The sequence below is a fragment of the Glycine soja genome, chromosome 8 (genome assembly GCF_004193775.1).
Source record: "Glycine soja cultivar W05 chromosome 8, ASM419377v2, whole genome shotgun sequence".
Classification (NCBI taxonomy): domain Eukaryota; kingdom Viridiplantae; phylum Streptophyta; class Magnoliopsida; order Fabales; family Fabaceae; genus Glycine; species Glycine soja.
The window spans coordinates 15,346,150-15,373,717 of NC_041009.1; the positions used below are offsets into that span (position 1 = coordinate 15,346,150).

Consider the following 27,568-nt stretch of genomic DNA (forward strand, 5'->3'; position numbering starts at 1 on the left):
AAATAAGATTGCATCAAAATAAAGATTAAAAAGCAAAAGGATGGAGTTTTGGAACTATCAAACACTTGGCATGCACAATAAACAAGGTTTCAATCGATGAGAAGGATCACCAGGATTTAACTTCATTGGACTTCCTAACATGCAATCATCACAAATTACTATTCAAATAAGTTTATATTATCATCAATTCACAAATTTATTCAAGTCTGAATCCCTTGATTATACTATCAATCCCCCGAATTAGTGTAAACAAGATACTTGCATTAAGACAAAGGGTTTTAACGATGACCAATCATCTTTCCCTTATCCTTAGGCATAAAATCGATTGGTTGTCTTCTTTAGTTTGTAATTCAAAGGAATTTTCCAATTACAATTGAAATTATAGAATCATGTTAGAGGGTGATCGAGCCACTAGTATAATAAACGAAACCAACACAAAGGCCTATGCTACCATAAATATCCTTTTGTTGCAAGATAATGGAACTTTAAAGCCATTGGCCATTGAGCTAAGTAGGCCACATCCTCAGGGTGATAATTTTGGTCCTTGATAACTGCGAAATTTGAGTTAATTTGATAGTCAATTTTGGCTAAGAATGATTGCAATTTCTTTACTTTACTATTGTTTTTAATAAAATAATAAAGAAATTAATATCTTTGTAGTTTTTTATTAACAAAAATTAAAAGAAGAAGTTTCAAATGCTTTGGAGGAAAATTGATGCAAAAATTGGAAGAAAAAAAGCGTTGAAGAAAAATTGGAAGAACTGGACAGCTTGCTTAACACGCAATCCAGGCTTAGCGCGCACCCTCGCTAAGCGGAAAAGCTCAAGGCTTAGCACGAAGAAGGCAAACGAGGAAGCCCAAAGGTGCGCTTAGCACGAAAGCCCGTACTCAACGTGAAGCCAGCGTGAAGAGTAAGCTACCTTAGACCTATAAAAGGAGTAGGAAGCAGAAGGAAATTAGGATACCAATCCCTACACTACCCCGGAGACTCAGAACTCTCTAATACATCCTAAGCCTGAGTATCTCTAATAGGGGAAACCCTCTTTCTATGCTCATCATCTCTTTCTCTTCCTTTATCCATCCATCTTCTTCTATTCATATCAACCTCTAAAGTGTAAAGCCTCTAATGATGCATTGAAAAATTGCTATTTTTTAAAAAACTGAGAAAGACTATCTAAATGAAATTATTACTAGAAATAGATTGATATTCATTTAGTCTATTTCATGCATAATCTCATCTTAATGCAATTTATTATTTTTATCTTTATAAAGAAATTTGGGAGAAAAAAATAGATAAATTAGGCCCCAACATATTTGTATTCTAGAATATCTTTTTATCATCACCTTATTTTTTACTTTTCTTATCTTTAAATTTTTTATCTTTTTAAATCTCGTATCTTTTCTTTTAAATTTTTATCTTATCTCATACATCTCTTTATCTTCTATTTTAAATTTTTTATCCCTACTTATAAATTGGGTTTGAATCTATATTTTATTACTTAAGACAATTTAGTACATTTGACAATGAGTTAACAATCCTATTAATTTTACCTTCTGGTAGAACGAGGTATTGAAGCTTTTATTTGGTAACTTGCGAAGGCTTATGTGGTCGTGAATGACTCATGCCATCACCAACATTTATGCAGTCAAACTTAGCTTACCTATTTATGAGTTACTCTTTAATAGCTTTACATGTATGACAGGTTAGACACCCATGCAGATGTTGAGCCATTCGTGATAGCAACAAACAGGCATATTAGTGTGGTTCACCCTATTCACAAACTTCTTCCGCAATATCGTGACACGATGAACATCAATTCACTTGCAAGGTTAGTCCTGGACAATGGTGATGGCATTAAAGAACAAAATTTTTGCGGGGACGCTGTTCTATGTAAATGTCTTCTGTTGCATACAAGGATTGTGTTTTGAGTGAGTAAGCTATACCTGCTGATCTTGTTAAAAGGTAATCCTTATCTTACAAGTTAAAAAAATGCTCCTAAGGCAAAAAAAAAAAGTTTCTATGATTCCTATATTTTTAGTCAATGTTTATCTTAGTTCTTGCATTTTAAAATTGATGAATTCAGTTTTTCATTTTTATTAAAAAAAATTGTGAATTTTGTCCCTCTCTACAAACTCTGTTAGTGAATATACAAATGTGGCAAACATTTTGCTGATGTGTGTGATTGGTGATATGATTTAACAATAGTTTATAGCGATTTGAAATCATTTACCACATCAATATGCTCACTAAATTAGTAGGGACTAGGGAGTTACTAATTTACCTATTTTTAGTTAACATATAACTGAATATATCAATTTAAAAGTACAGATACTAAGACTAAGTTTGACCAAAAAATACAGGACCAAAAGTATATTTTCCCTAATCTTTTATGTTAACTAATATTTCCTTGATTGTTATCTAGAGGAGTCTAGAGGAGTGGCTGTTGAGGATTCAGCTTCCTCACATGGCATTCGTCTTCTGATAGAGGACTATCATTATGCTTCTGATAGTGAACTCCAAGCCTTTTGGAAAGAACTCGTAGAGGTTGGTCATGCTAACAAGAAAAATGAGCCATGGTGGCCAAAGATGCAAACTCGTGAAGAGTTGATTGAACTTTGCACAACTCTCATAAGACAGTATCCATATGGAGGTTATGTCCTTAACCGATCAACCCTCAGCAGGGGTTTCATACCTGAGAAAGGCTCCCCTGAAGGCAAAGAATCAGACCCTTACACTCACAGAGGTGTTGTCATTTATCAATGCATGCTTCTGATAATTTATACCTTGGACAAAGAGATGGCGGTGGTGATAGTTGGACTTCTGATGCACAGATGAGAGACTGAGGAATCGATGTGTCCCGTTGAAGATGCCTTACACTCTGCTCTATCCTTCTAGTGAAGAGAGGCATTCCTAATAGTATATTCATCTAAATTCTCAAGAGGTTTATTATCATTGAGTTGAATCTTAAATAAAAACGAATCTAATTCTTTCATTCCCCTATGTATGATTATCGTGTATGTTTGTGGATGCTATGATGTTTTGTATCAGAATTCAGAAACAAAGCTAGATTTGCAGCATGCAATGGAACTTTATTTAAAAATTGGAATAATAACTATTATCTCTGTACTCTGCTGTTCCATGCTAGACTTGTAACATGAAATGCAAGTTACGTATGTGGTTTAATAAAGCTTGTAAACAAAGATGACAATGAATTATGATACTGCTGAAGTTGGCTATGGCAATTGGTCAGCGGTTTTAGAGTTTTTTTTTTAATTAAGTGTGAGAGTGATATGTGAATTCGAATTAACTCAAATTCGAATCAAATTGTCAGCATATTATCAATCGTGTTGGACTTTTGTTACTCTGTCATTATAAACTTTATCATATGTTAACTAAAACTTAAAAAATTCAAAAATGATAAAGATAAATTTCAGATTTTTTTTCCGTATACAATACTGTATAATCTATTTCTGCAACTTAATAAATACAAGACGAAAATATCACTTGAATAAGGCACGATTTAGAGACAATTTATTTTTTTCTTATTATGCATAATTGTTATTAAGCATAATTTCTTTTATCCCAATTAAAATATTCTATTATTTAAAACATATTTTTATACTTTTAGGTTTTCAGTTTAATCTTTGGCAGTCTTAAAAAATCTATTATAAACAATTTTAAGAATTAAAATGTAAATTTTAAAAACTACAAAACTCACTTATTAATTATAAGAATTAAAAGAAATAAATTTAAAAATTATAAAAATTAAATGAATAATAAAACTTGAAATAATTATCTTAAAGTATGACCGAATAAGTCTGAGAGTGCTTGCAATCAGTTTCAAAAACCAGATGGTTGATTCCTTTTTGGATGACCCAAGTTAGAGCTGTAGCTTCAGCTAGTTCCATTTTGTGTAGTAATAAGAGCTGAGACAAAGCTAGCTTGTGAGCTTGTTCCAGTAAGGCTGTGTCCAATGCACTAGAGAAGCTCTCCATTGGGTAATGGTCAACAATGGGTCTAATTATGTTCCAACAGCCACAATAAGTCCAGCCAAAGAAAGTCTGCCAGTCTCATCATATTTAACCACCCGCCAATTAATTCTATGGATAGTTTTTTAATAAAAGTTCTATTTTATTATTTATTAATTTAACAACTTTTATTAATATTAATGAATTAAATAGTTACTTCTTATATATAAAATTAAAGATAATAATCAATTTATCTACAATATATGATGTATACTATTAATAAATTATATTTAAATTCTTAAGTTTTCATTGCCTTCACTTGTTTACAATTTTGTATTAAAATTGTGTTTGATAAATTATTTTAGTAGTTTGTGAGTTATTTTGACTATCTTATAAACTAGTTTAACCAAAATAATAAAATAAGTTTATAAGCTGGCTCAAAGGTTATAAATTAGCTTATTTTAGTTTTTTTTTAAGAATCGGCTTATTTTAATTAAATTGACTTACAAGCTAATTGAAGTATTTTTTCTTCAAAATAACTCGAAGTGACTTTTTTTTCCTTTTTTTTGACGATAACTCGACGTAACTTTTATAAATTATTAGAGCTACTTATTAAATATACTCTCAATTTTTCATATGTGTGCCTAATAATTATTTTAGTGGAAATTATTATTATTATTATTATTAGGAAATGTTATACTATTATTTTGCAATTGGAAACCTAAAATGTAATACATAAAGGGATTGGTGGATAGGATTAGATTAGTTTTAAAGAGAAAAATGATTCAAATAAAAAAAAGTAATTCATCTTATAATTGATTTGATTTAAAATATAAATTAAATTTAAGTTTGAATTATATTTTTTTATTATATATTAGTACGAAGTAATTTTTTCATAACAGAATTTATTTCATATTTAAAACTAATAAAAATCCTAAATTATTTGATTAAATGACACAAAAGGCTACAGCTACATGTTTTTATGAAATATTAAATAAATGATATTACAATTTAATTAACATACTAATGACCAAAATCACATTTCTCTCTCAAAGAAAAAACATATGACAAGTGTTTTTTTGGCAAAGCAACAAAAATTCAATTTAATAAAACGTATATATACAAGGGAGTGAGTATCGAGTGAGGAAGAGTATCTGAAACTGAAAGCGAAGAAGTAGAGAACAAAGAAAGAGAGAGAGAATTGAATGTGAATGGGGAATCAGAAGCAGAAGTGGACGCAGGACGAAGAAGATGCTCTCATCGCCGGCGTTGAAAAGCACGGCCCCGGAAAGTGGAAGAACATTCTCAAGGATCCCCAATTCGCCCCTTTCCTCACTTCCCGTTCCAACATCGACCTCAAGGTAACACCTTTTTTTGTGCTTCCCCCTCTTTCTCATTACATTAGGGTTAGGGTTAGGGTTATGGTTCTTACAATTGTTCCTCCCTCTTCAGGATAAATGGCGCAATTTGAGCGTCAGCAACGGTGCTCAGGGCTCCAAAGAAAAATCTAGGGTTCCCAAGCTTAAAGCCCTCCCTGCTCCTCCTGCTCCTACCGCCACTCCTCAGAACGCCGCTCCTGCTCTGCAAAACGCAGCATCTGATGTCACTCCCCCAGATGCTTCTCAGAATGACCAAGATGCCAAAAACCCTCCAAGGTATGCCAGTAACACTATATATGTATTATGTCCTTTGTCCATTTAATCCTATTAACATAAATTTGCTGTTGTATTGCCAATTTACATAATTGCATTGTTCTTCGCATTCATCAACCCCCAAAAAAGAAATTATGATTCTTAGGCAGCTTTTGCTTTGGCTTATAGGTTGATAGACAGTTTACTTGTTGAGTCCTTTTTGCGTTGTCTATGATGATGATAATGATGACTATGTTGCGCGTGGTATGGCATAAGATATGAAAATTCCATAATTTTTAAGGTTTAATGAAACCTTTTGTCCTGCTATATGTGGCTGTCGCTTTCAATCACCCTTCACAAAACGCTTTACAAATCGAATCAGTATTGGTTACGTCATGAATCGTGGCGTATCAGTATTGGTTACGTCATGAATCGTGGCGTATTTGTGCATCATAAACAATGATAACCGATTTAGGGTTTTTTGTATTTCCTTCTCTTCTGGACAACAACAAAACTTCTTTTGGTCTGTATATATGGCGGGTGTTTTCAACCCCCTACACAAAAAGCTTTACAAATCAAATCAGTATTGGTTACGTCACAAATCGTGGCGTATCTGTGCATCTTAAATGATAATAACCGATTTAGAATTTTTTAAAGTTCAATGAAATTTTTGGTTCCTATATATGGCACTTGTTATCGACCACCCTACACAAAAAACTTTACCAATCATATCAGTATTGGTTATGTCATGAATTGTGGCACACCCTACACAAAAAACTTTACCAATCATATCAGTATTGGTTATGTCATGAATTGTGGCATATCTGTGCATCATAAATGATGATAACTGATTTAAAATTTTTGGATTTCCTTTTGTTTTGGACAACTGTAGAGCTTCTATCTGAAAGGAAGAACTGAAGAAGTTACGAAGGAAAAAAAAAAGGGATATGTTGCTTAAACCAAATGTAAAACGTAAAAGTGTATATAATCATAGTTGTCAATAGCGGCCGCTATAGCGGCGGAGCAGCCCCCATCCGCGACGGGCACATATGTAGCGGAGCGGTTTCGTGTCGCGGCTGGAGCGGCTGCTATCGCAACAGCACGAGGCAGAGCGGTGCGGGTTCTAGAGCAGTTTTTCGCGCCGCTACTTCGAAGCCTCCCCCTTTTCCTCCTCCTCCGCCACCCTCCGTCCTCCTCCCCCTCACGTGCCAATGCTCGCCATAGGGGGAGAACCCCAAGGTTGTGTAGTTGTAGAAGATGTGTTTTCCGGGGAGGAAACGGGGGCGTTGGCGACGACGACATCGTTTTTGGTGAAGCATTCTTGGAATAGGGTTTGGGAGGAGACGACGACGATGAGGCGGGAGCCGAACCATAGGGAGATGATGTGGCCATACTTGTTGGAGAGGGCTCTGAAGGTGCGTTGGAGGGGGCGCTTGAGGTGGTGGAGGTTGCCGATTATGGGGAGAGATGGTGGACCTGGTGGGAGGTTTTGGAACTTTCTGGCTTGGAAGAGAAGCTTTAAGAGGAGAAAGAGAAAAACGCAGAGGAGAGAGTAGGACAAGGAGGAAAGGATCTCCATGCTTTTTTAGGTGCCACAGGACTAGGTCTATCACTTGTTGATGATCATCACCTTTTATAAGATATATATATTCAAGTTTTTAAATTTATGAGAGAAAAAATAATAATACTTGATTGCATATTATATGAAGATTAATATATACTTGGGGGCGGGGGGAAGTGTACCCACGCCAGCAAAAAAATTAATTTTAGTTAGGTAACATCTATTGTAAGCTATTCAGCAAAAAAAGAAAATCTATTGTAAGCTTAATTGTCATATGACTTGAGTAAAAATGTTTTGAAAGATAAGACGAGTGTACATTTATAAAAAGGTTAATTAATGTTATTTAATTTTATTAATTTAAAATAAAAAATATAATTATTTTTTTAAAAATTATTAAAATTTGATATCATAAATAAAAAATCATTAAAAATAAAAATAAAAAAAATATTTTAAATAAAATAAAATAAAATAATTTATATTTAAGTACGTTATTTTTTCTTATATATTATTTAGTAGGAAAACTAAAAACTTATATGTAACCGTTGGTGCAAGTGCTACAAACTCAGTTCTTCTCAGCATAATTATTTAATTTGTTTTGGAGGGTATTTTATCATTTTCAATAAATTTTTCTACTTTATGTTTTGTAACTTTTGTTTAAGTAACTATGTTTTGAGTTATTTTTCTGTTTTTGAACTTATATATATATATATATATATATATATATATATATATATATATATATATATATATATTAATTATTTAACATATATAAAAAAAACATTAGAATAGCGGTCATCTTACGATCCGCCATCCCACTTTTGGGATCGGCCGCTCTGCCTCCGCTCCACTACGCTGGTATTGACAACTATGTATATAATGATATTAATGACAAAAAGTTATTTAATCCCATTACCCTACATGTCTACTAAAGAAAAGACTTGGAAGAATCTACATGCTTAGCAAAGAGATGCTATAAAACATTCTCATCTGATAACAAGTCAAAGGAGAGAGGTCCTAACTCCAAACTCTGGCATTCCACTGACTGCAGCCAAAAACATCAAATATTAGATGACTGCTGAAGTTGAAATTTGAATAGAATATGTTGTCAATTATTATAAATGTACGTTCAGAGATATGTTACCCACTTATCAACTTTATTTTTTTGATACAGTAAAATGTGATGTTGCAGAACTATTCATTTAGCTACGGTTTACACTTCAGCATTTCTACTTGACTACCATTAGTTATTTTCTTATAAATTTGATGATGTGACAAGCTATTTGTTCCATCAATTAAGATCATATTCTGAGGGGATGTTGTACTTTTGGTCTTTTATCAGGTATAATGCAATGATTTTTGAAGCTCTATCAGCGCTGAAAGATAGTAATGGATCTGACATGAATGCCATCATTAAATTCATGGAGGTCAGATGAATATCTTTATTACCTTTATGTTTCCATAATATTTTTCAATGATATATAATAAGGATTTTACATATCAACACCAAGAATGGAAATGCAGATCACTTTCCGTATATACTTCTGTGATCATTGTTAAGCTTTATAGATCTAGGATTGAGTTTCTGCTGTTCATTAGGCTTTCTGATTTACCAGAGCAGTCTTATTCGAGAGTAATAATAAACATTTTTTTTCTCTCAAATGATAAATGGTTCCCGCCGGCAACAACAGACATATTTGTAAATTTGTAACTTATCCGTGTGTCATCTTCACTTTACATTTGGGTATTTAAGATCAATTCTTCAACTCCCAAGTTTTACTTGGAGATGATAATGGTTCCATTATGATCTTGTAAAAGTAGTATGTTGAAGCCCTGCACCTTTTTTTATGGGGGAGAAGGGAGTTGGAAAATTAATTTGATTTGGATTGTCTATTGTGCATATTGTTCTTTATATTTAGTATTATCATTTTTATTTTAGAATTTTAGAAGTATGACAACCACTACATGTAATACTGCAGCAAAAAAATCTTCAGGTAAACCAAAATTTTAGAAGGGCATTAAGTACAAAGTTGAGGAGGCTTGTTAGTCAAGGGAAACTTGAAAAGGTAATCTAGTTCTCTATATGGTGATTTTACAGATGTATTGTATATTATAGTTAACGGTGAGACTTGGGACAATGGGACAATTGTGAGGTTGTTGTCTTATGACCTAAAAGGTTACTGTTTTAAATCCTGGAAACAATCTCTCTGCTTGTGAGAGTAAAACTATGTATATCTACCCTCATCACTACTCAAACCCAACCAGGTGGAAATCTCATGTATGGGCTTTCTTTTTTGTATATTATATTTATTTATTCATTTTTATTATTTCAACTTGTAGACAGCATGCTCAGTTTTATCATTGAAGCACGTTACTTGGTTGGCATGGCTTTAATGCATGTGTAATTAGTTATTGAATCATTGTTGTTCTGTTTTATTCTTCAAGAGTAAGCACCCACCTCCTCCTATGCTCATCAATTTTATTCTCGTATTTCTAAGTTGCTATTCCCTTCAGACCTTTTGTTAGTTCGCATATGCACACACTTTTGCAAATTGTAATAATCATTAATTGACTATTGATATGTTTATGTATTAACGAGCAACTAGTAATGAATGTCTACATGTATTGCACATTTTTTTTTACACACACATCACTCTGTGGTACTATGTATCTGGGCTTCCATTTTTAGGGCTCTTTCTGTTCATCTTCTTTCAATGGGCTATAGGCCCACCTTCCTACAGGGACATTGCACACAAGCAGAAATTTCACATTGAAGTTGAATGATCTTGAAGCTTTTTTTTATTCTAGAATTTCTCTACTCTTTACCACCTACAGGTACAAAATGGTTACAAGGTGAAAAAGGAAGCCTCCTCGGGGACAAAATCACCTTCACCAAAACCAAAGGATGTCCGGCCACCACAACCACAACAGCAATCCCCAGCTTCTGTCTTAATGACTAATGACACAATAAAGGAAGCTGCGGATACTGCAGCCTACAGAGTTGCTGATGCTGAAAGTAAATCATATCTGGCTGCAGAAGCAGTAAAGGAGGCTGAAAAAATATCATTGCTGGTTGAACATAGTGATTCAATGTTACAGCTAGCAAAAGATATATATGAACAATGTACTATAGATAAACGATCTTTCCTGCCTCTCATTTGTGAATTTTTTAATCTTTTATTGATTATTTTTAACTACCATTGATCGTGTGGGTCTATTCATGCAGGTTCCCGTGGTGAAATTATCCTCTTGGCTTAAGATGGTCTAAGTAAGGTCTATAAATAGATTCGTCCTGATGTTGGTTTCTAAATGTAAAATTTTGTTGATACAATGAAATACTATTTTAACTTTTATTTTGGTTGTATTTTATCAGATTCCCTTAAACATTTGTATTCCTTAAAATTGCATGGAAAGTCATGTTTATAGTAATATCATTGGTCCACCAAATCTGGCCAGATTTTGGATCCAAAATGTAAGCAATAGAAACTCATTTATGTTTTTTTTGGCGATGTAATACAGATCATTCATGTCTTGATTCTTGACTCTAGTCTAGAACTCGATCCTTCGTATCCAATTTTTTTAATTAAAAGTGAAATTTTCACGTAACTAAGGGCCATGTTAAAGATGAAATATAAATCATCGATGTGTTTTTTATCTAATAGTTTGAAGCTTTGAGGTAAGGCTTAATGTCATTTTTGGTAATGTTGTGCTTTTCTATTTTGGTCCATTAAGTTTTGAAAGTCTTGATTTGGTCTTTTATGTTCGTGAAGGATTTCATTTTGGTTAATTTTAGTAGAAATGTTAAATATGTTAATAGAAAAGTGTGGTATATCTATTAATTTTTATTGGGATGATGACATGACATGGTCATTGAATCAATGTTGTTCCAAATAATGATATTTTGGTCTTTTAAGATTTTAAAATGGTTTTAATTCAATCCATTGGCTTTTTAAATGGTTCTATTTAGATCATTTAGGGAGGCATTTGGTAAACGAGAATTTTTTTTTTTTTATGTTTGCGAATGAATAAATTTATTTGGTTGGTCATAAATGTTTTTGGAGATATTTGTATAAGTTTCGTGAAAATCAAAAAGTTATGTAATATTTTATTAATTAATTTAGTTATTTATCACATGAAATGATCTAAAAAAGTAATGTGATATTTTTACTACAGCTAAAAAAATAGTTAATTCAGGAAAGTTAGATTCTTATCTCTTTTCATGAGAAAGTTTTTATGGAATTTAGCTAAAATATTTTTTGTGAAACCTTTCCAAGGAATGTTATTTTTTAAAGTAGTACCAAATATGAAAAATAAGGGTCCTTTGAATGGTTGTGAGTTGTTGATTTTTGAGTTTCAAATGTAATTTTCAAAATAAAACGTGTTTGGCAAAAATGATTTTTAAATCATTTTCAAAATATTTTTACACTCATTTTCAAAATCAAGAAAAATATTTTACGAATTTGGTTTTTAGTATGATGACACTTTTTGTTATCACCAATGTTATCACCATCACCACCATTACCACAACCACGACCCCCAACACTTTTATCACCACCATCACCACCACCAGCATTGCTACCACCACCAGTGTCACCAAATGTCAATGTCATCGTCATTGTCACCACCACCACAAACAATACCACCTCCATCACCGCCACCACCACATTGTCACCATATGTTGTCACCACCAACACCACCGACATTCCTACCACCATTATCACGACAGTCAATGTCACCGCCACTATTGCCACCGTCCTGTCATTGCAACCACTACTGATATCTTTATCATTGTCATTGTTGTTGACATCATCACCATCAACATTGATGTCATCATCATTGTCATTACCACTATACAAAAACTCTCTTAAACTAATTTTATTACGTTAAGAAACTTTCAAAATAAATTTATTTGAAACTAATTATATTTTTTAACTGGTTTAATTTTTAAATCTAAAACTAAAAACTATTTGTTATTTTTAAAAATTTCGAAACTAAAAATTAAAAATCACCCAAAACGGATCCTAAGTTTTTGAATTTAAGATTCCCAAGTAACTAAAGTTCTCCCCTAACGTCCCTTAAGTTTATGAAAAGTTTCATATTTGTAATGGCAATTCCATTCATGCATACTCAATGTCTACTTCTGGTAACAAATGATTTTCTTTTTTGCCCCATAATGATCATATCTTTTTATCCTTTGATCTTCTACTTCAAATACATGTGAATTGACCATGGGTAAGTTCAACAACCTAAACATAAGAGTACCAATTATCCCTAAAATAACAACAAATCGAATGACAACACATCTTTAGCCATCTACTACAAATTAAAGAGTTTTGTTGCGTCACAATTCTTCTTCTCTACCTCATAATAACCATGTATTTAAAGCAGTAGATTAATATTGTATTAGGAATCAAAAATAGGTTGTGGTGTCAAGTGTATCAGGGTAATTTGACAATTAATTCTCCAAATTGACGACTTTTCCTGAATTATGAATGTCCTGGTCTAGTATTAAGTTTGTTTATATTTTGTATTGTGATTATTGTACCTAAATATGAAATTATCTAAACTAATTTGAAGTACTTTGATGTAATGTGATAGTTTTGGTAGAAGATCATCTATTATCATCTATTACCAATAGTATACACTGAGTTTGTGTATATGGAATTGATAATACCGATATGAAACTTTTTGTAAATTTAAATAATCAAAATAGAATCATTTAAAAAACTAACCGATGGGAAAATTTATTAGTTCCTTTTATTTATAATAAAAAGATAAGATAATTTTATATAAAGAAACGTACAAATTTAAGTTTGTTATATTGAAAACTAATAACCAAAAATGCACGTTAAATATTGAAAAACATGAGGGGGATGCTACGACGTTGTTGGCAATCCAATAGGTCACATGCTCAAAGATACACCAGCACATACATTCAAATTTAAAAGACATCATCGTCAGCGCAAAAAACAAAACAAAAAAAGGAACACAATCATTAATCATATGCTAGGAAGAAAAAATAATGCTACAAGACAAAAAATCAAACTTAAAAAGACATAATCGTCGTCAGCACAAAAAAAGAAAAGGAATTAGTAAACAGGAATTGTCAATCCTTAAGTTATACCAGTTTGTGGCATTACCGGCATTCCAGAATTGCCTCCAAGGACTATGTAAAACTTGTTTGTTCGAATAGTAAAGCAAAATTTAAGGTCTAATCGTTGATCACCACATAATTTGCAACCATACAATGTCTACAGCAAAACCATTATAAATCCCAATATAGCAAGACAAATTTCCAAAATTTAGACTACAGAAGCACAAGCCCAAGCTCTGATGGCTTCAATGCATGCCTTATTCGGTAGTTGTAAAGATAATAATGAAGTTTCCCATCACCTGGTCCAAACTTCAGTTCCCTCAAGAAGGTCTCATTCTGCATGACATCTAATGCATTGAAAACATCATAATCCTTGTGTTTTGCGACAATGAGAGCATCATTTATCAGCTGAAGCAAAGGAGTTACTGTGGAAACATTATAAAATGAATATGCTGCTTTCAAAATTTTATAATTTAGGTGGCCAAGGATAGAAGAAGGAAGTGTGTAAAAACTACAAAAGTCCGTGACCTCGTGAGTTTCCGGACTTTCAACCAGATAACTGTCAATAACACCATCCCTTGGAAGAAGCCAATGCTCCACATCGTTTTCATCAAAATCAGGTGCAACAACAAAATGACTCAAATAATTTCTAATTAGCCTGGTAACTGCAGGAACGTCATGAATTTCCATCTTCCTAAACCCTGGGGTGATTGTTGATTCTGGTAGCTTGTAAAGCTTGATGGTTCGACTCATTGTCATTCGTGCACCAAGCCGAGAAAAACCAACATCAATTAGCTTCTTGGGATTCAAAGATCTGTGCCAGTATTGACAAGTTGTTATTGGTGTAGGGAGAACTACTCCAGCAGTGTAGGCTGCCTGCCACATATTTTCCAGATGCACCCTCCTGGTGACCTCTTTGATCATGACAGGAGCAAGCCTCTTTGTTCGAAGCTTCTTATGGACACACAGAAAATTGATCTCTGCCATATGAACAACCTCATCACGAACTCGGATTCTAGCAGGAATACCTGTTATAAAGGCAACCATCTTCTTGGAACTTTTAACACGGACACCAATATGCCAACTCTTGAAATAACCCGGAGGTTGCAGAGCCCAGCGCAGAAATTCCTTTGAGTAGTTAAATCGAAACATATTCTCATCATCCTCAACATAATTATGAGCAAGAAGGTTGTATACCTCATCACACGTCTCCTCAGAGTTTATGTCACAAGTAACCCATTCATAGTGGTCAGGAAGGTTGTATGGTTCTTGTTTGACCTCAGATAAGGGGGTTGGAAGTTCAATCGGGCCTTCTGGCAAACTGGAGTCCCCTACATCCTTGAACTGCCCAACAGGTTGGGTTTCCCAAAATTTATGTCTTTTTTCCAGAGAGAGAGATTCTTGAACTTTTTGGGCTAGATTCTCCAATGCAAGATCACTTTCAACAGGTGCATTCCCATCTGGGTTGGGATTTTGTGTTTCTTCGGGTGATCCAGAGGAAGGATTGCTATCAACCATTTGAAATGCTTTCAGAAAAATAGTCTGAAAAACAAAATAAAGATTTTTTAGTAAACAATTGGTAGAAGAAAGCAAAATTTTTCTCTTAATCCCCACAAGTTCAGCCATACTAGATCATCGCCTTGTGGCCAACTATGCCTACTTCTATTCACATCAATGAGAAGAAACCAATAGTATAAAGTATAGGCTGAATTGTAATTTTGGTCCCCCTAGTTTTCTAAATCCATGATTTTTGTCTTGTAACATTTGGTCTTCCTAGTTTTATAAATTTGCGATTTTGGTCCCCCTAATAGATTATTAACTAATAATTGTGATTATTAGAGATATTAATTAATTATAAATTAAATAAAAATTATTAATCATCAAAAAACTTTAATAAAATACTGTTAATCTTAGGTGTTGCTGCAGGTGGAGTTGCGTGCAACAATGGAGATAGAAGGGGTGTTTGCGGAGAAGAGGAGGAGTACAGTGCTATTAATAATTTTTTATTTAATTTTTTAATAATTAAGGATTTTGATTAATTTATAATTAATATAATAACTTAATTAATTATAATTATTTGTTAATAATCTATCAAGAGGATCACTAATTTATAAGATTAGGGGACCAAATGTTACAATTAAAATCCGGAAAATCAAAATCAAGGATTTGAGAAATTAGGAGGAGTAAAATCGCAATTTAGCCCATTGTATATCATATAAATCAAGCTTGATCTCTATGATACAATAATAAGCCAAGATTTGTTGCAGGCCAGAAGAAAAGAAATACAAATATCTACAGGCTATCTCACATTCTTATTTCAAAGGGACTAAACATACAGCTTAATTCTTATAGAAACTCTGGTTATTGCTGCAGTATTCTTTAAAATGCGAGGTACATTTTGAAACTGTATGTTTAGGAGAAACAAGCTGCCATACTATGAAATGCATATTGGATGGAATAAGAGTTGCACTAATTGATAATGATAGTAGTGATTTCCATATAACCAGTTAATTACTTCTGCAAATATTAAACAGCAAGGGCTATTTTGAATTTACTTTGTACAGCCTCTATACAAGGTCCTTTGAAGCAAAGCTTACATGTTTTAGAGTGACCTATTCTAGTTGGAGAATTGCTACTTCAGTGGAACCAGTACAGAATGAATTAGCTTTGGCCTTCGGTATTCAGAAAATAGAATAATCAACTTGAAATTCAGCAAGTGAAATCTAGTACAGACCACAAATAGAACTGCGTATGATAACAGAATGCAAAAAAAAAAAAAAAAAAAAAAAAGAGAGTAAAATCTCCAATAATCGTCATTATTAAACAGAATTAATATTTTCAACATTCAACACTAAACAACAAGATCCATTATAATCCAAAGAAAACTGGGTTTGGGATTTGTGTTTGCTATCAACCATCTGAAAAATCTGCAGAAGGGTAATCTGAAATACAAGATGGAAATAAATTTGATAGAAGAAAGTAAATTTTTCCATAGCCGCTGGGTGGCAGCAAAAATTTTAGAAGTGATATGCATCTATATTTCCTCTGGGGGCAAAATACCTATCCAAAATTAACCTAACCAAACCATATTTAATCTGTTGAATTTCGAAACAAGTTCATTCCATTTGTAATAAAAACAATTCTATATCTCTATTTCTTAGAATTTGGGTTTGTATTTAATTCAACCCTAAAAGTTAACTCATAGAGTGAGAATTATTCCTTACTTGTTATATATGCACTATTTTATCTATAACATTAGTGAATATGGGATTTCCAACACTATTTTCAATAAGGAAACCTTTAACTGACATCTTTGGGGCCACGAAACAAGAAAGTATGTGAAGAAAACATAACCAAACAATGAAGTTTCAATATCTATGACTATCCGATTATGTAAGCAAGTTTCAAAAACGTCAAGGGAGTGAAAACGAGATATGCCACAGATCCAACAGTAATAGTTATGCACATCTGATATATAAGGAACTTGCAATGAGTTTTGAAATTGAAAGAAATAGGGTTTCGAGTAAAGTTGTTAATTGAGAGTGATTCTACCTGAGACTGAGAGCAAGAGAGTGAAGAAGAAGATGAAACTGCGGGCGATTTTGTGAGATCCGATGCTCTCTCTCACAATTCACAAAGGGGTTCTGTACGTTGGGCCATTGCCAAACCCATCCAACCGGCCCGGCCCAGCCCATCATTAACATTTCCAAACGGACATTTATTTGCTGCACTCTCATTTTGTTTTTCTTCAGCAAAAGATATTATATTAAGCACAAGAAGTGCAAAGAAATACAAACAGGGCAACAACTAGAATCTTAATATATACACATGTCCGTAGCCACTGTCATTACCAACAAAAACTTCCCCAGCCTAGATAATATTGAAAGTGTTTGCACCAGGGAGAAATGAAAGAACTACCCCTACATATACCCTTATATAAGTCGTCATGCATACATATCCAACACAACCCATGCATTCCATACAATCATGTGTATCCTTATGATTATAGGATTAGATTAGATTGTATAAATATTCAAACGAACTGCAAGGAAAACTACCCTTCTTTTTGTTGCGCAAACAAATTTACTTATAATATCCTATCCTATCCTATCCTATATTTATTTCATTATCAAATCAAAATAAAAATACAAAAAAGGAATAGAAAAGGATGTTTTATATATTGATCCCATAAGACATCTGAAAGGGTAAATGTGGAAACCTCCATTAATTGTTTTTGGTCCCATTTTTTCCTGTTACCCTTTCGAATATAACACTCCCTCTTCCTCCCTATTCGCCTCCCTTTAACTCCACGGTGCAGATCCGAGGAGTTACCCTTTCTTTTCTTTTTTCTTTTTTCTCTTTCCTCATTCTACTTAAAACTCCCACCAGGTATCTCTCTCTTTTATTCCTTTTTAATTTCGTAAAACACCTGTTCTGTTTCTCTTCTATGAATCTGGTCTTGATCTAAATTTTTTTCCATCGACCCAAAAGTTTTTGATTCGTTATTTCGGTGTTATGTTTAGTTTCCCTATTTAAAGATCGTGTTTTTAGATTTAATGGATTGTTGGGTATTGCTTATTTGATAGATTGATTTGCTTCTGGATAGTGCTTAAGTTTGAATGATCACTTTATTTTTGTGCTTTAGTTTCACGTTGATTTTGGCACTGTTTAACTGAATCTTGGAGGAGTAGGCAAAGTGGGTATTTGACACTGAAAGATTTGTTTTTTGGTATGGCATGTATCCTTTTTTGCCCTTTTGAATGTCTTCTCCATACATCAAAGAGAAAGAGGAAGTTTAATGTTTGCAATTCTCTTCCTGTGTCGATTGCAAGTTTGGCTCTTCTGTCACATGTCTAGTGGAGGATGTGTTTTTTTATTTATTTTTATACATGGTTCAGATCATGCGAGTACTATCTCTTCCAGATTACTGATGTGCTGAGAAAGTAGAAACTTCTAGTGGATGTATTATTGATTTGGTTATTTGTATGATTTTTATTCTTGTGTTGTTTCTGAACGATTTCTCTGTTATCTGTTTCAATTTTGCTGGAGTATTTGAATATATAGTCACTTTTAATGGAAGTTTTGCTTTTTGCAGTGATGGCAGGTTTGGCTCCAGAGGGAACACAATTCGATGGTCGCCAATATGATGCTAAGATGAGTGAATTGTAAGTTCCTCTACCGTATTCCTCACTTGTTGAAATGCTTTTATTCATATACCTTTTTTCTGTAAATTTGATTTCTTGCAAATTAACTACACAGGCTTTCCACTGATGGGCAAGAATTCTTCACCTCTTATGATGAAGTGTATGACAGCTTTGATGCAATGGGATTGCAAGAGAATCTTCTGCGAGGCATATATGCTTATGGTATGTACTGGCATATTGTGATCCCCTTATTTTAAATGTTTATTCATATCTGTTACAGTGCCGATTGCTCTGAGAGACTTTAAAATTCAGTTAAAAATATTAATTATATAATTTGTGCTGGACTAACTGAAATTATTTGTGATTTAATTAAAATATCATAAAGATTTGTTTTTGTTATTATATCGGCAATTATTAAAAAATTGGAAATGATTTAGGACATGCTTGATAATTCACATGTAAAATGAGTATCTACTTTTTGTCATTGCATATATGACTGCAGCTTTTTGTATTTTTAATTTACCTGTGCATCAAAAACTATTTATGACACATACTGGAAGACAATTAAACAAAGTGGACCTACAAGAAATCAATATTTTTTGGTAATTTTAACTGTTTTGAAACTTCTTACATATTTCATGAGGGTATTAGTGATGCACTTCAAAAAGAGTAAGTGTTTCTCTTGCTTTACTTTATCAAAAAAATAATGTATGATATGTTTTATTATTGTTTTTAAGGTTTTGAGAGGCCTTCTGCTATACAGCAAAGGGGAATTGTTCCTTTCTGCAAAGGACTGGATGTGATTCAACAGGCTCAGTCTGGAACAGGAAAGACAGCAACATTTTGTTCTGGAATTTTGCAGCAGCTTGATTATGGATTGGTTCAGTGCCAGGCTTTGGTTTTGGCACCAACAAGGGAGCTAGCACAGCAGATCGAGAAAGTTATGCGAGCTCTTGGTGATTACTTGGGAGTTAAGGTCCATGCTTGTGTTGGTGGGACAAGTGTTCGTGAGGATCAGCGCATTCTCCAAGCTGGTGTCCATACTGTTGTTGGCACTCCTGGGCGAGTGTTTGACATGCTGCGGAGGCAGTCTCTTCGCCCAGATTGCATAAAGATGTTTGTTTTGGATGAGGCTGATGAAATGCTTTCACGTGGTTTCAAGGATCAGGTTTGTTGTTTTGATTAGTTCCCACATTTTCATATTTAGTGCACTAATTTATTCTTGGTTGTCTGTCCTATACTTGTTGACTATCCTACTTCTTGTGTTGGTAAATATTCTGGCTGTTTGAAGCATGGATTTCCTTATGTTTATAAATCAAAAGAAATAATTTTCACTTTTGAAAACCTGTATGCTGTGATACATTGTGTTGATGTGAATTTCCATATAATTATTACATCCAATCTTGTTTAATGTGCATGCATGACATAGATAGGAGGGGGAGTTATAAGAAGAAATACAATATTTATTTATCTGGACAGGATACAAGAATTTCCCAAAACAATTTCTGTGAGAAATGTAACAGTTTATGTTCTTCCATGCTTGACATTGTGAAAATTTTGGTTGGTGTTGCAGATCTATGACATCTTCCAGCTGCTGCCATCCAAAATTCAGGTTGGAGTGTTCTCTGCTACAATGCCGCCAGAAGCCCTTGAAATTACAAGGAAGTTCATGAATAAGCCAGTGAGAATCCTGGTAAAGCGTGATGAACTGACCCTGGAGGGTATAAAGCAGTTTTATGTCAATGTTGACAAGGAAGAGTGGAAGCTGGAGACATTATGTGACCTTTATGAGACTCTGGCTATCACTCAGAGTGTCATTTTTGTGAATACCAGGCGCAAGGTGGACTGGCTCACTGACAAGATGCGAAGCAATGACCACACAGTCTCTGCCACCCATGGTGACATGGACCAAAACACACGTGATATTATCATGCGTGAATTCCGGTCCGGCTCTTCTCGAGTTCTCATTACCACGGACCTTCTGGCCCGTGGTATCGATGTGCAGCAAGTGTCTCTGGTCATAAACTATGATCTGCCAACCCAACCTGAAAACTATCTCCACCGCATAGGACGTAGTGGTCGATTTGGAAGAAAAGGAGTTGCTATAAACTTTGTCACGACAGATGATTCCAGGATGCTGTCTGATATTCAGAAGTTCTACAATGTGACTGTAGAGGAGCTGCCATCAAATGTTGCTGATTTACTCTGATGAGTTAATGTTTGTTCTCTGTTAAGTCATCAGGTTCTTATTCTATTTGGCAAGTATTATTTGTGCTCATTTTCTCTCTATATATTTTACCCATTAGAGATCAAAGACATGTGATCTGATGCTATTTGTATTGGATTCTATAAATTTTGTTTAATCAATTAATTAGCAGGTTGCTGCTCAAGCCTGCATTTACTTTCTTGTCTCCTGCATTTCTTTTGTGTAACTCTAATTATTTTCCCTTGTAATTCATAATCACGTGAACACACCCTGCAGTTACGAATCTTGCTTTGAACAGAGAAGTTTTAAATCAGATTTCAGTTAAATATGTTTAACAAAATCTTGAAGAAAATTCTTAACCGTATTTTTAATGAATAGTAAGGCAAAATTTTCAACAGGTTTCATTTTTTTAAAATTCAGTGTTTGATTTACAGACATTTTAATTATAGTTATGAGCAAAATATTAATACTTCATTTGTTTTCTATTATATGATATTTAAGATTTTGACACAAGAATTAAGAAAAACTATTAATTTGTAGATATAAAACATGACGTAACTTCTTTATTTATTCTTTATCTCTTTAGTTAATTATTTACTTTTATTATATATTATTTTCATTAAGTATTAATTAAGGATTGTCTTAAAAAAAATATTTAATACAACATTAATTTTATAAAATAATATTTATTTTAGAATAATTTTTTTTCTTTAAAACGTGATATAATCCGACGCTGAGGGAATATTAACTTGATATATGGCATAGGAGTTGTTCTTAAATCTTAATTCTGCTAGCGTGTCAACTTTGTGCAAGGGATACTTCTCTATAAATTTATGTGAACCAAAAATCCGATTGGTCAGTTTGATCACCGATTTATTTGATATAAATACTTTAATGTTATTTATTAGTATTAAATGTCTACGCGATTCTCCTTATCATCATAATATTGTTTAAATTTAATGAATTTGAAGATGCAAATATATTTTTTGGGGATTTCAAAATCAAAATCCCTTAAAATATCATTTTTATTTTTTTTAATAGGCAGAAGTCTAAAATTACTTAATGCATCAAATTTGCTCAAGTGAAATAAGAAAAGAATCGCACTAATTAGATCTCACTTTTCAACTTAAAAATGAGGTATGTGTAAGAAGGTTGTAAGTACTTCTTTAGGTTAGAAGTTTTCCCTATTTCGAAATGTGGTATTTATCTCTCTAGTATAAAAAATATTAGATTACATATAAAAATCTCCCACTAACATAAAAACAACTAAGGACGATAAAAAAAATCTTTTGTTTTAAACATGAAATTTATACAATTTTTTCATTCAAGTATATTTTATACAAGCATAAAAAAAAAGTAATATTTATGAACCATATACTTCTTTACGTTTTGCTCCAAATTTTGACTCAATTATAAGTAACGTATTCCAGCAATATTGCAGTAGCACTGCATATTTGGTTCAAATTGAGAATAAAATCATGTTAAAGACAGCGCAAAACCCACGTCAGAGGCTATACATTGTAAAAATTACTTTCAGAGCTGAATTATTGAAGTTAAGGTTGAGAAAGACAGCATGCGGATTATCTTATCAATTAGTACTTCACGTGGGACAGTTACAATTAGTTTGAAGAGGATTGCTTCAATGTTAGGTGCTGACACTGATAATACTAATAACGAATATTACTATGCACTTTCGACCAAAACCTTGAAAATAAAGTTTGTATAAAACTCTAAGAAATAAAGTAACTTGCGGTATTGAAATTAGTCTTGGCTAACTATTTTGTGCTATGAAAGAACAGAAAACTAAGAAATTTATTAGTTTCGTGTGCGAATTTCCTTTGTTTTGATACAACAATTTCATTTTGGCTGGTAGCTATACTAATAAACCATATCAAAGTTATTTTTCTTAATATGGTTTAAAATGCACTGGAAAACATTTCCCATGCCTTTGGCTTCTTTCGTGATTATTTCAAGATTTTTTTTCTTTGATAGATAGATATGGAGAGACGCAAAGGGGAAAGGAGTTAAGGTTTTCCGTCTAGATTGCTGATTCCAAAGACACAAACATGTGTGAGCTGATCCATAAGAGATTAGGGTACTATTTAAGATGTGAGTGTGGACCCAATTAACTAAAAAATCAGAGTGTTTTGATTTTTTATGAACGGAGATTGGTCTTAGAATTTTAGTAAAAAAAAAAAATACAACCGAAATGGAGGGATGCTCCTCTGTCACACCTCCACTTTATTATATATGAACTTGAATGTCCTATCTCCTCATTGCCCATGTTTTTTTATCCCCTTACATGCATAACATCAAATTCAAATGCTATCAATTTCTCTGTGAAAATTTGATCTAAATTCCCAAATTGCTCAATCAGTGAAAGATACATTAGTCAAAATTATTTGGAGAAAATAGGACCCATATTCATTTAAGAGCACCGGCAATCTATTAATTGAAATAGTAAAGTTGGCTTCTTCATCTATCTTCGCAATTAATGTTTTTGTAGAAATCATTAGTAGCCCCAAAATTATAAAAACTTCCTGTGTTTTTGCAATTTTACAAGTTTAGCTAAGAGGGTGGCACATTAATTAGTATTTTGTCAAAAAAAATAAAAGAATTACTCCTTCCCTACCAGCTACTTCCATGCCATAACCAATTTGATCACTTCCATGTGTAAAAGTTGGTCAAACCCAAATACTTCATACAGTTATGCCATGTTGAATGAATCCTTCTCTGTTCCACTGACTCCATTAATGAAAACGAGAAAACAAACTAACATTATTGCATTATCATCTCCAACTGTCTCCTATTCAAAGATTTTATTACATGAAGTGTTTTTTTATTCATAATATTGGTGTGAAATATATATCCATTTTTTTATGATTAATCTCTGCCGTGCAATCTGGTTGATCATCTTTAGTGAGATATTACTTCTTAATTATGTTTTTTTCTATTTATAAGACTCAAATTCAAGATCTTGTATAAAGAGATCATATATAGTATCACTCGGACCAATGTCTTGTTGGTTGATTATATGAAGTGTGGAAAGAGTAATAAACAACACCAATAAAATACAACTACAAAAAAGCAAAACCAACCGACCAACAACCTACCATCTCTTCTAGCTTCATTCTTTTCTTTCTCGCCTTAAAACTACAACCTTAGTTCTTCATTATTGTGATTGTTTCCATAATGGAGTTCAGATCAAAATCATGCAGGAATGAGAGTCTGCAGATTGAAAACTACTGTGGAGGAAGAGTGGCACCAACAAGCATGCAAGATCTGAGGTCTTATAGTTACAGTGCAACCTATGCTGGTTCTGCTTATCCATACAAGATTGGTAAGGAAAAGGAAGTGAAGGTGGATAAAGGGAAAAGCACAGTTTGCAATAGCAAAGTATCAAAAAGTTGGAGCTTCAATGACCCTGAGTTGCAGAGGAAGAAGAGGGTAGCTGGCTATAAAATATATTCTGTGGAAGGGAAAATGAAAGGCTCACTCAGGAAGAGTTTGAGGTGGATCAAGAACACATACGCCCAAGCTGTTCATGGATGGTGGTGAATGGTGATTAATTGGTATGTAGTTATATACAATATAATAATATACTACTTTTTTTTACCCTTTTTTTGTTTTCTGATATGATTTACTTGTTTTGATATGGACTCTAAAGCTATTGAAATCAAGTTATACCTTCCTTAAAAATGTTGAAAATCTTCTCATGTATTGAACTACGTAACTTATTGGTATCATCCTCCCAGATCATCTAAGCTTTCAGGGAGGCATGATCTATAAATTTTAGCAAGTTGCAGCTGAATTTCCTATTAGTAATGCTATTGGTTTTGAACTAGAATCTGGTAGATAAGATTGCTCCGCAATTTTATTTTGATTGTCTTAAATAGAAAACAGAAAAAAACTAAATAGGTTTTGGGAATTGTGTGAGTGACTCTTTCTGTGGATAAATTATTAGATAAATCCGAATCATAAGTGTTTGTGATACCAGTCAATCTCGTACATGTAGTGGTGATTTTTAATTTTTTTTTTAAAATGATAAATTTCGACTATATGTAATGTAGAAATTTATAAAAATTACTACTTTTGATCTTTTATATAAGAAATAAAAAAATAACATTTTTAGAACACGATAATCTTAAATTATGTAATAATTTTTCCTTCTTAATTTCCATTAACAAAGTTCTGGTCCACTTTATCATTGCCAAATGGAAAGCAAGATGCAAATATTAATTTAAAGTTTTGAAATAAATTTGATTTGGTCCCTAGCAGCCATTATTAGAGTGGGAGTTTAAGACACCATTCCAAGCTGTTCAGTTTTCACCAGATGTCATTAATGCTTATTTCTCTAGTGTTATAGGTGCATGGAAAGCAGACTATACAATTATAACTAGGAAAGAAAGAGTATCAAAATTTTCAGAGGAAAAATACAAAGACATCAGTAAAGGCAAATTAGTTAAAGAAAGAATTGGTTGTCTTGCATTGCATGTGATACCAATATAATCTCAAGAAATGTTAGGACAAAACTAACGCATCAACATGATCTATGTAAACTAAAATGAAGAATATGCAAAAGTAAAAATTGTTTGAAGACAGAATGAAAATGGAACTTGCATTGAAGAGCTACACTTGATTGGCCTTGAAGTAGTGACACAAAGTGACACATTCTAATGTCTCTCCCTCATTATTATTTGGATATGTAACACCACGTATTTCGTCAAATAAATAAAAATTAATAGAATTTTTTTAGAAATTAAATAAATAAGAAATAATATTTTTTGTTAATCAAAATAAGGGTTTCATAATATTAGAAAATAAATAAGAGTAAAATAATATTTTAAAAAATAAAGAAATGTTTTAATTGGTTATTTATTCAATGAAAGATTAAAATAGAATTTCTTTTTATAAAATAAAAAAATAGAATAAATAATAGGCGAGTACCTTAACTATAAATAGAAACATATTAAGTTCATTTTTGTATTTTACAATATGTCTTACGCTTTCTTTTCCTCTCAAAGTCATTTTTTCCTTCTTCCTCTTTCAAAATCTTTTTTTTTCCACATACACTCAAACCTGACTCATTAAAATTACGATTTCAGACTCATTAACCGTTGGATCGTTGTAAAATTTGGACACCACATTTGAAACTCATTTTCGCACATTCCCACCATTGGATTTGCAAAATAATGTCTTTAGAGAGAAAAATTCTCCTTGCACAGAGACGGTGAAATTGAGGTTACAATCTCTTCTCCTTCTCTCTAACACTTGGAAACCCTAGTAGAACAACCAAAAGAAAAACTTGAGGAATCTTAGGAAACCGCTAGAGACGTTGCTATCTCTGCTGGACTACACACGTGAGTCTGCTTAGATGTAAGGGATGAGTTACTCACGCTTAAGGATTAGGATGAACATATGTATGGATCCCTAGAGGATCAATTTTGGATTATTTTTGGTTATTTTATGAAATTCAATTTTGGATTATTTTGGGTTGTTTTATGAAATTCAATTTTGTTCTTATGCTTTTAATTGCAAATTGACTGTTTGACAGACCAATTGATATCCCAATGCGAAATTATTGTGAAATTGATGTGTTCTTGAGTGTGAACCCTAGAAATTGAGGCTTTTTCTAATTAGCATAATTTCTAAAATGACCTGTGTATTTTATTATATTATATATTTGAGTGTTGTAGCAATTTGTTTCTAATCATTCGCAAATTCTCGAGACTGCATATTTGTTATCCTTGTGCGTAAATCAGATATGTCAAAGGTAGACATTGATTGGATATTGTTTTGTTGATTTTATAGGCAAATAGATAGTAATAAGGAAATTAAGGACAATGACTAATCTTAAACTTGTTAGTATCTTTGCCATATTATTTATATATTATAAAGGCTTGAAATTGATTCATGTAAGGATTAGAGAATCTATATTAGTATTTTATTTACAGGTCGTAAGTATATATTCTTGTTTGTTTTATTCATATTTTGAAATGTACTTATATTATATTATATTATATATATATATATATATATATATATATATATATATATATATATATATATATATATATATATATATATATTAGTTAGTTAATTGAGACTTAGGGATGTATATTAATGTTTTATATGTACTATTTTGATTTGGTTAGTGCGTGTATACTGCATAGATTTTATATTATTATTAATTAATTGACACAAAAGATGTCATAGTGTTGCTATGATATGATTTTGAAAATTATTTGAGTCGATGTATATGATTCATGAGGCATGATAAATTGTTATATTGAGATCATGAAATTATGATTGAGATTGAGTATATGTGACAAGTTGAGGATGTGTTAATTTGTAAGATACACGTGGACATGTGATGGTGGATTGTGACATTGTAAGATGTTAAATTGTAGACATGAGATATGGTTGTAAGTGTTTGGTTAATACTTGATGAAATATTACTTATGTTGTGAATTATGAATTATACAATAACTCGACTAGTGTTTACCTTAAGAAAAATGTTTATGCAGAGGTGTTAAAAAAAGTGTAGGATTCCAAGTTAGGAATCTGAGGTGTTAAATTGTAGCGCAGTGTATTAAACGTGTTTGAAAACAAGTGTGAGATCGTGGGTATTGTATAATTCATGAGCAGTGTCTGCGTGCAAAAGTTATTTTAGGAGTTAGACCTGAATTAGGAAGGTGAGGCCCTAACGATTTTTTGAAGTCTATGCCTTGGGGGTAAATACACTTGGTTTAAGTACTACTTTAAGCCTATATTGATCCCATATGATTAGAGCATTCTCACAAAACAGAGTGACCCTGACTGGTCGCCTTATGATTTTACTTAGTGAGAGTGACCTGGCATACTCATTGTGTGATTGTCTTGTTATCTACTCCTAAGCGCCCTAGTGTTGTTTTTCATTGACATGATATCACATTGCATATAGGCTGAATCTTAATATAATTTTTG

At 32.7% G+C, this 27,568-nt stretch overlaps 4 protein-coding genes and 1 pseudogene across 6 annotated transcripts; 4 read left to right on the top strand and 1 right to left on the bottom strand.

The window, feature by feature from the left end:
- Positions 1-389: 389 nt before the first annotated feature.
- LOC114423942 lies at positions 390-2,931 on the top strand (annotated as a pseudogene).
- Positions 2,932-5,098: 2,167 nt separating this feature from the next.
- Positions 5,099-10,705, top strand: LOC114422281 (telomere repeat-binding factor 4-like). 2 transcript variants are annotated; one of them, XM_028388561.1, is made up of 6 exons: positions 5,100-5,330; positions 5,422-5,624; positions 8,501-8,585; positions 9,138-9,224; positions 9,994-10,282; positions 10,385-10,705. In XM_028388561.1, the coding sequence occupies exons 1-6, from the start codon at positions 5,181-5,183 to the stop codon at positions 10,414-10,416; spliced, it is 846 nt and encodes a 281-aa protein (XP_028244362.1). In that variant the 5' UTR covers positions 5,100-5,180; the 3' UTR covers positions 10,417-10,705. The 2 variants fall into 2 exon arrangements, with proteins under 2 accessions (XP_028244363.1, XP_028244362.1); XM_028388562.1 differs by lacking the exon at positions 9,138-9,224 and having other exon boundaries at positions 5,099-5,330; positions 10,385-10,585.
- Positions 10,706-13,184: 2,479 nt separating this feature from the next.
- LOC114422282 (glycylpeptide N-tetradecanoyltransferase 1-like) lies at positions 13,185-16,952 on the bottom strand. Of its 2 annotated transcripts, XM_028388565.1 has the most exons (3): positions 16,805-16,883; positions 15,850-15,997; positions 13,185-14,794 (listed from the first exon to the last, which is right to left on the bottom strand). In XM_028388565.1, exon 3 carries the CDS (start codon positions 14,768-14,770, stop codon positions 13,466-13,468), a length of 1,305 nt encoding a protein of 434 aa, XP_028244366.1. In that variant the 5' UTR covers positions 14,771-14,794; positions 15,850-15,997; positions 16,805-16,883; the 3' UTR covers positions 13,185-13,465. The 2 variants fall into 2 exon arrangements, with proteins under 2 accessions (XP_028244366.1, XP_028244365.1); XM_028388564.1 differs by lacking the exon at positions 15,850-15,997 and having other exon boundaries at positions 16,805-16,952.
- A 540-nt stretch (positions 16,953-17,492) lies between these two features.
- On the top strand, positions 17,493-20,807 carry LOC114422283 (eukaryotic initiation factor 4A-10-like). The gene is made up of 5 exons (XM_028388566.1): positions 17,493-17,641; positions 18,348-18,417; positions 18,512-18,618; positions 19,134-19,564; positions 19,970-20,807. Exons 2-5 carry the CDS (start codon positions 18,350-18,352, stop codon positions 20,603-20,605), a joined length of 1,242 nt encoding a protein of 413 aa, XP_028244367.1. The 5' UTR covers positions 17,493-17,641; positions 18,348-18,349; the 3' UTR covers positions 20,606-20,807.
- A 2,104-nt stretch (positions 20,808-22,911) lies between these two features.
- LOC114424362 lies at positions 22,912-24,446 on the top strand. The gene has a single exon (XM_028391206.1). The coding sequence runs from the start codon at positions 23,795-23,797 to the stop codon at positions 24,158-24,160; it is 366 nt and encodes a 121-aa protein (XP_028247007.1). The 5' UTR covers positions 22,912-23,794; the 3' UTR covers positions 24,161-24,446.
- The last annotated feature ends 3,122 nt before the right edge of the window (positions 24,447-27,568 follow it).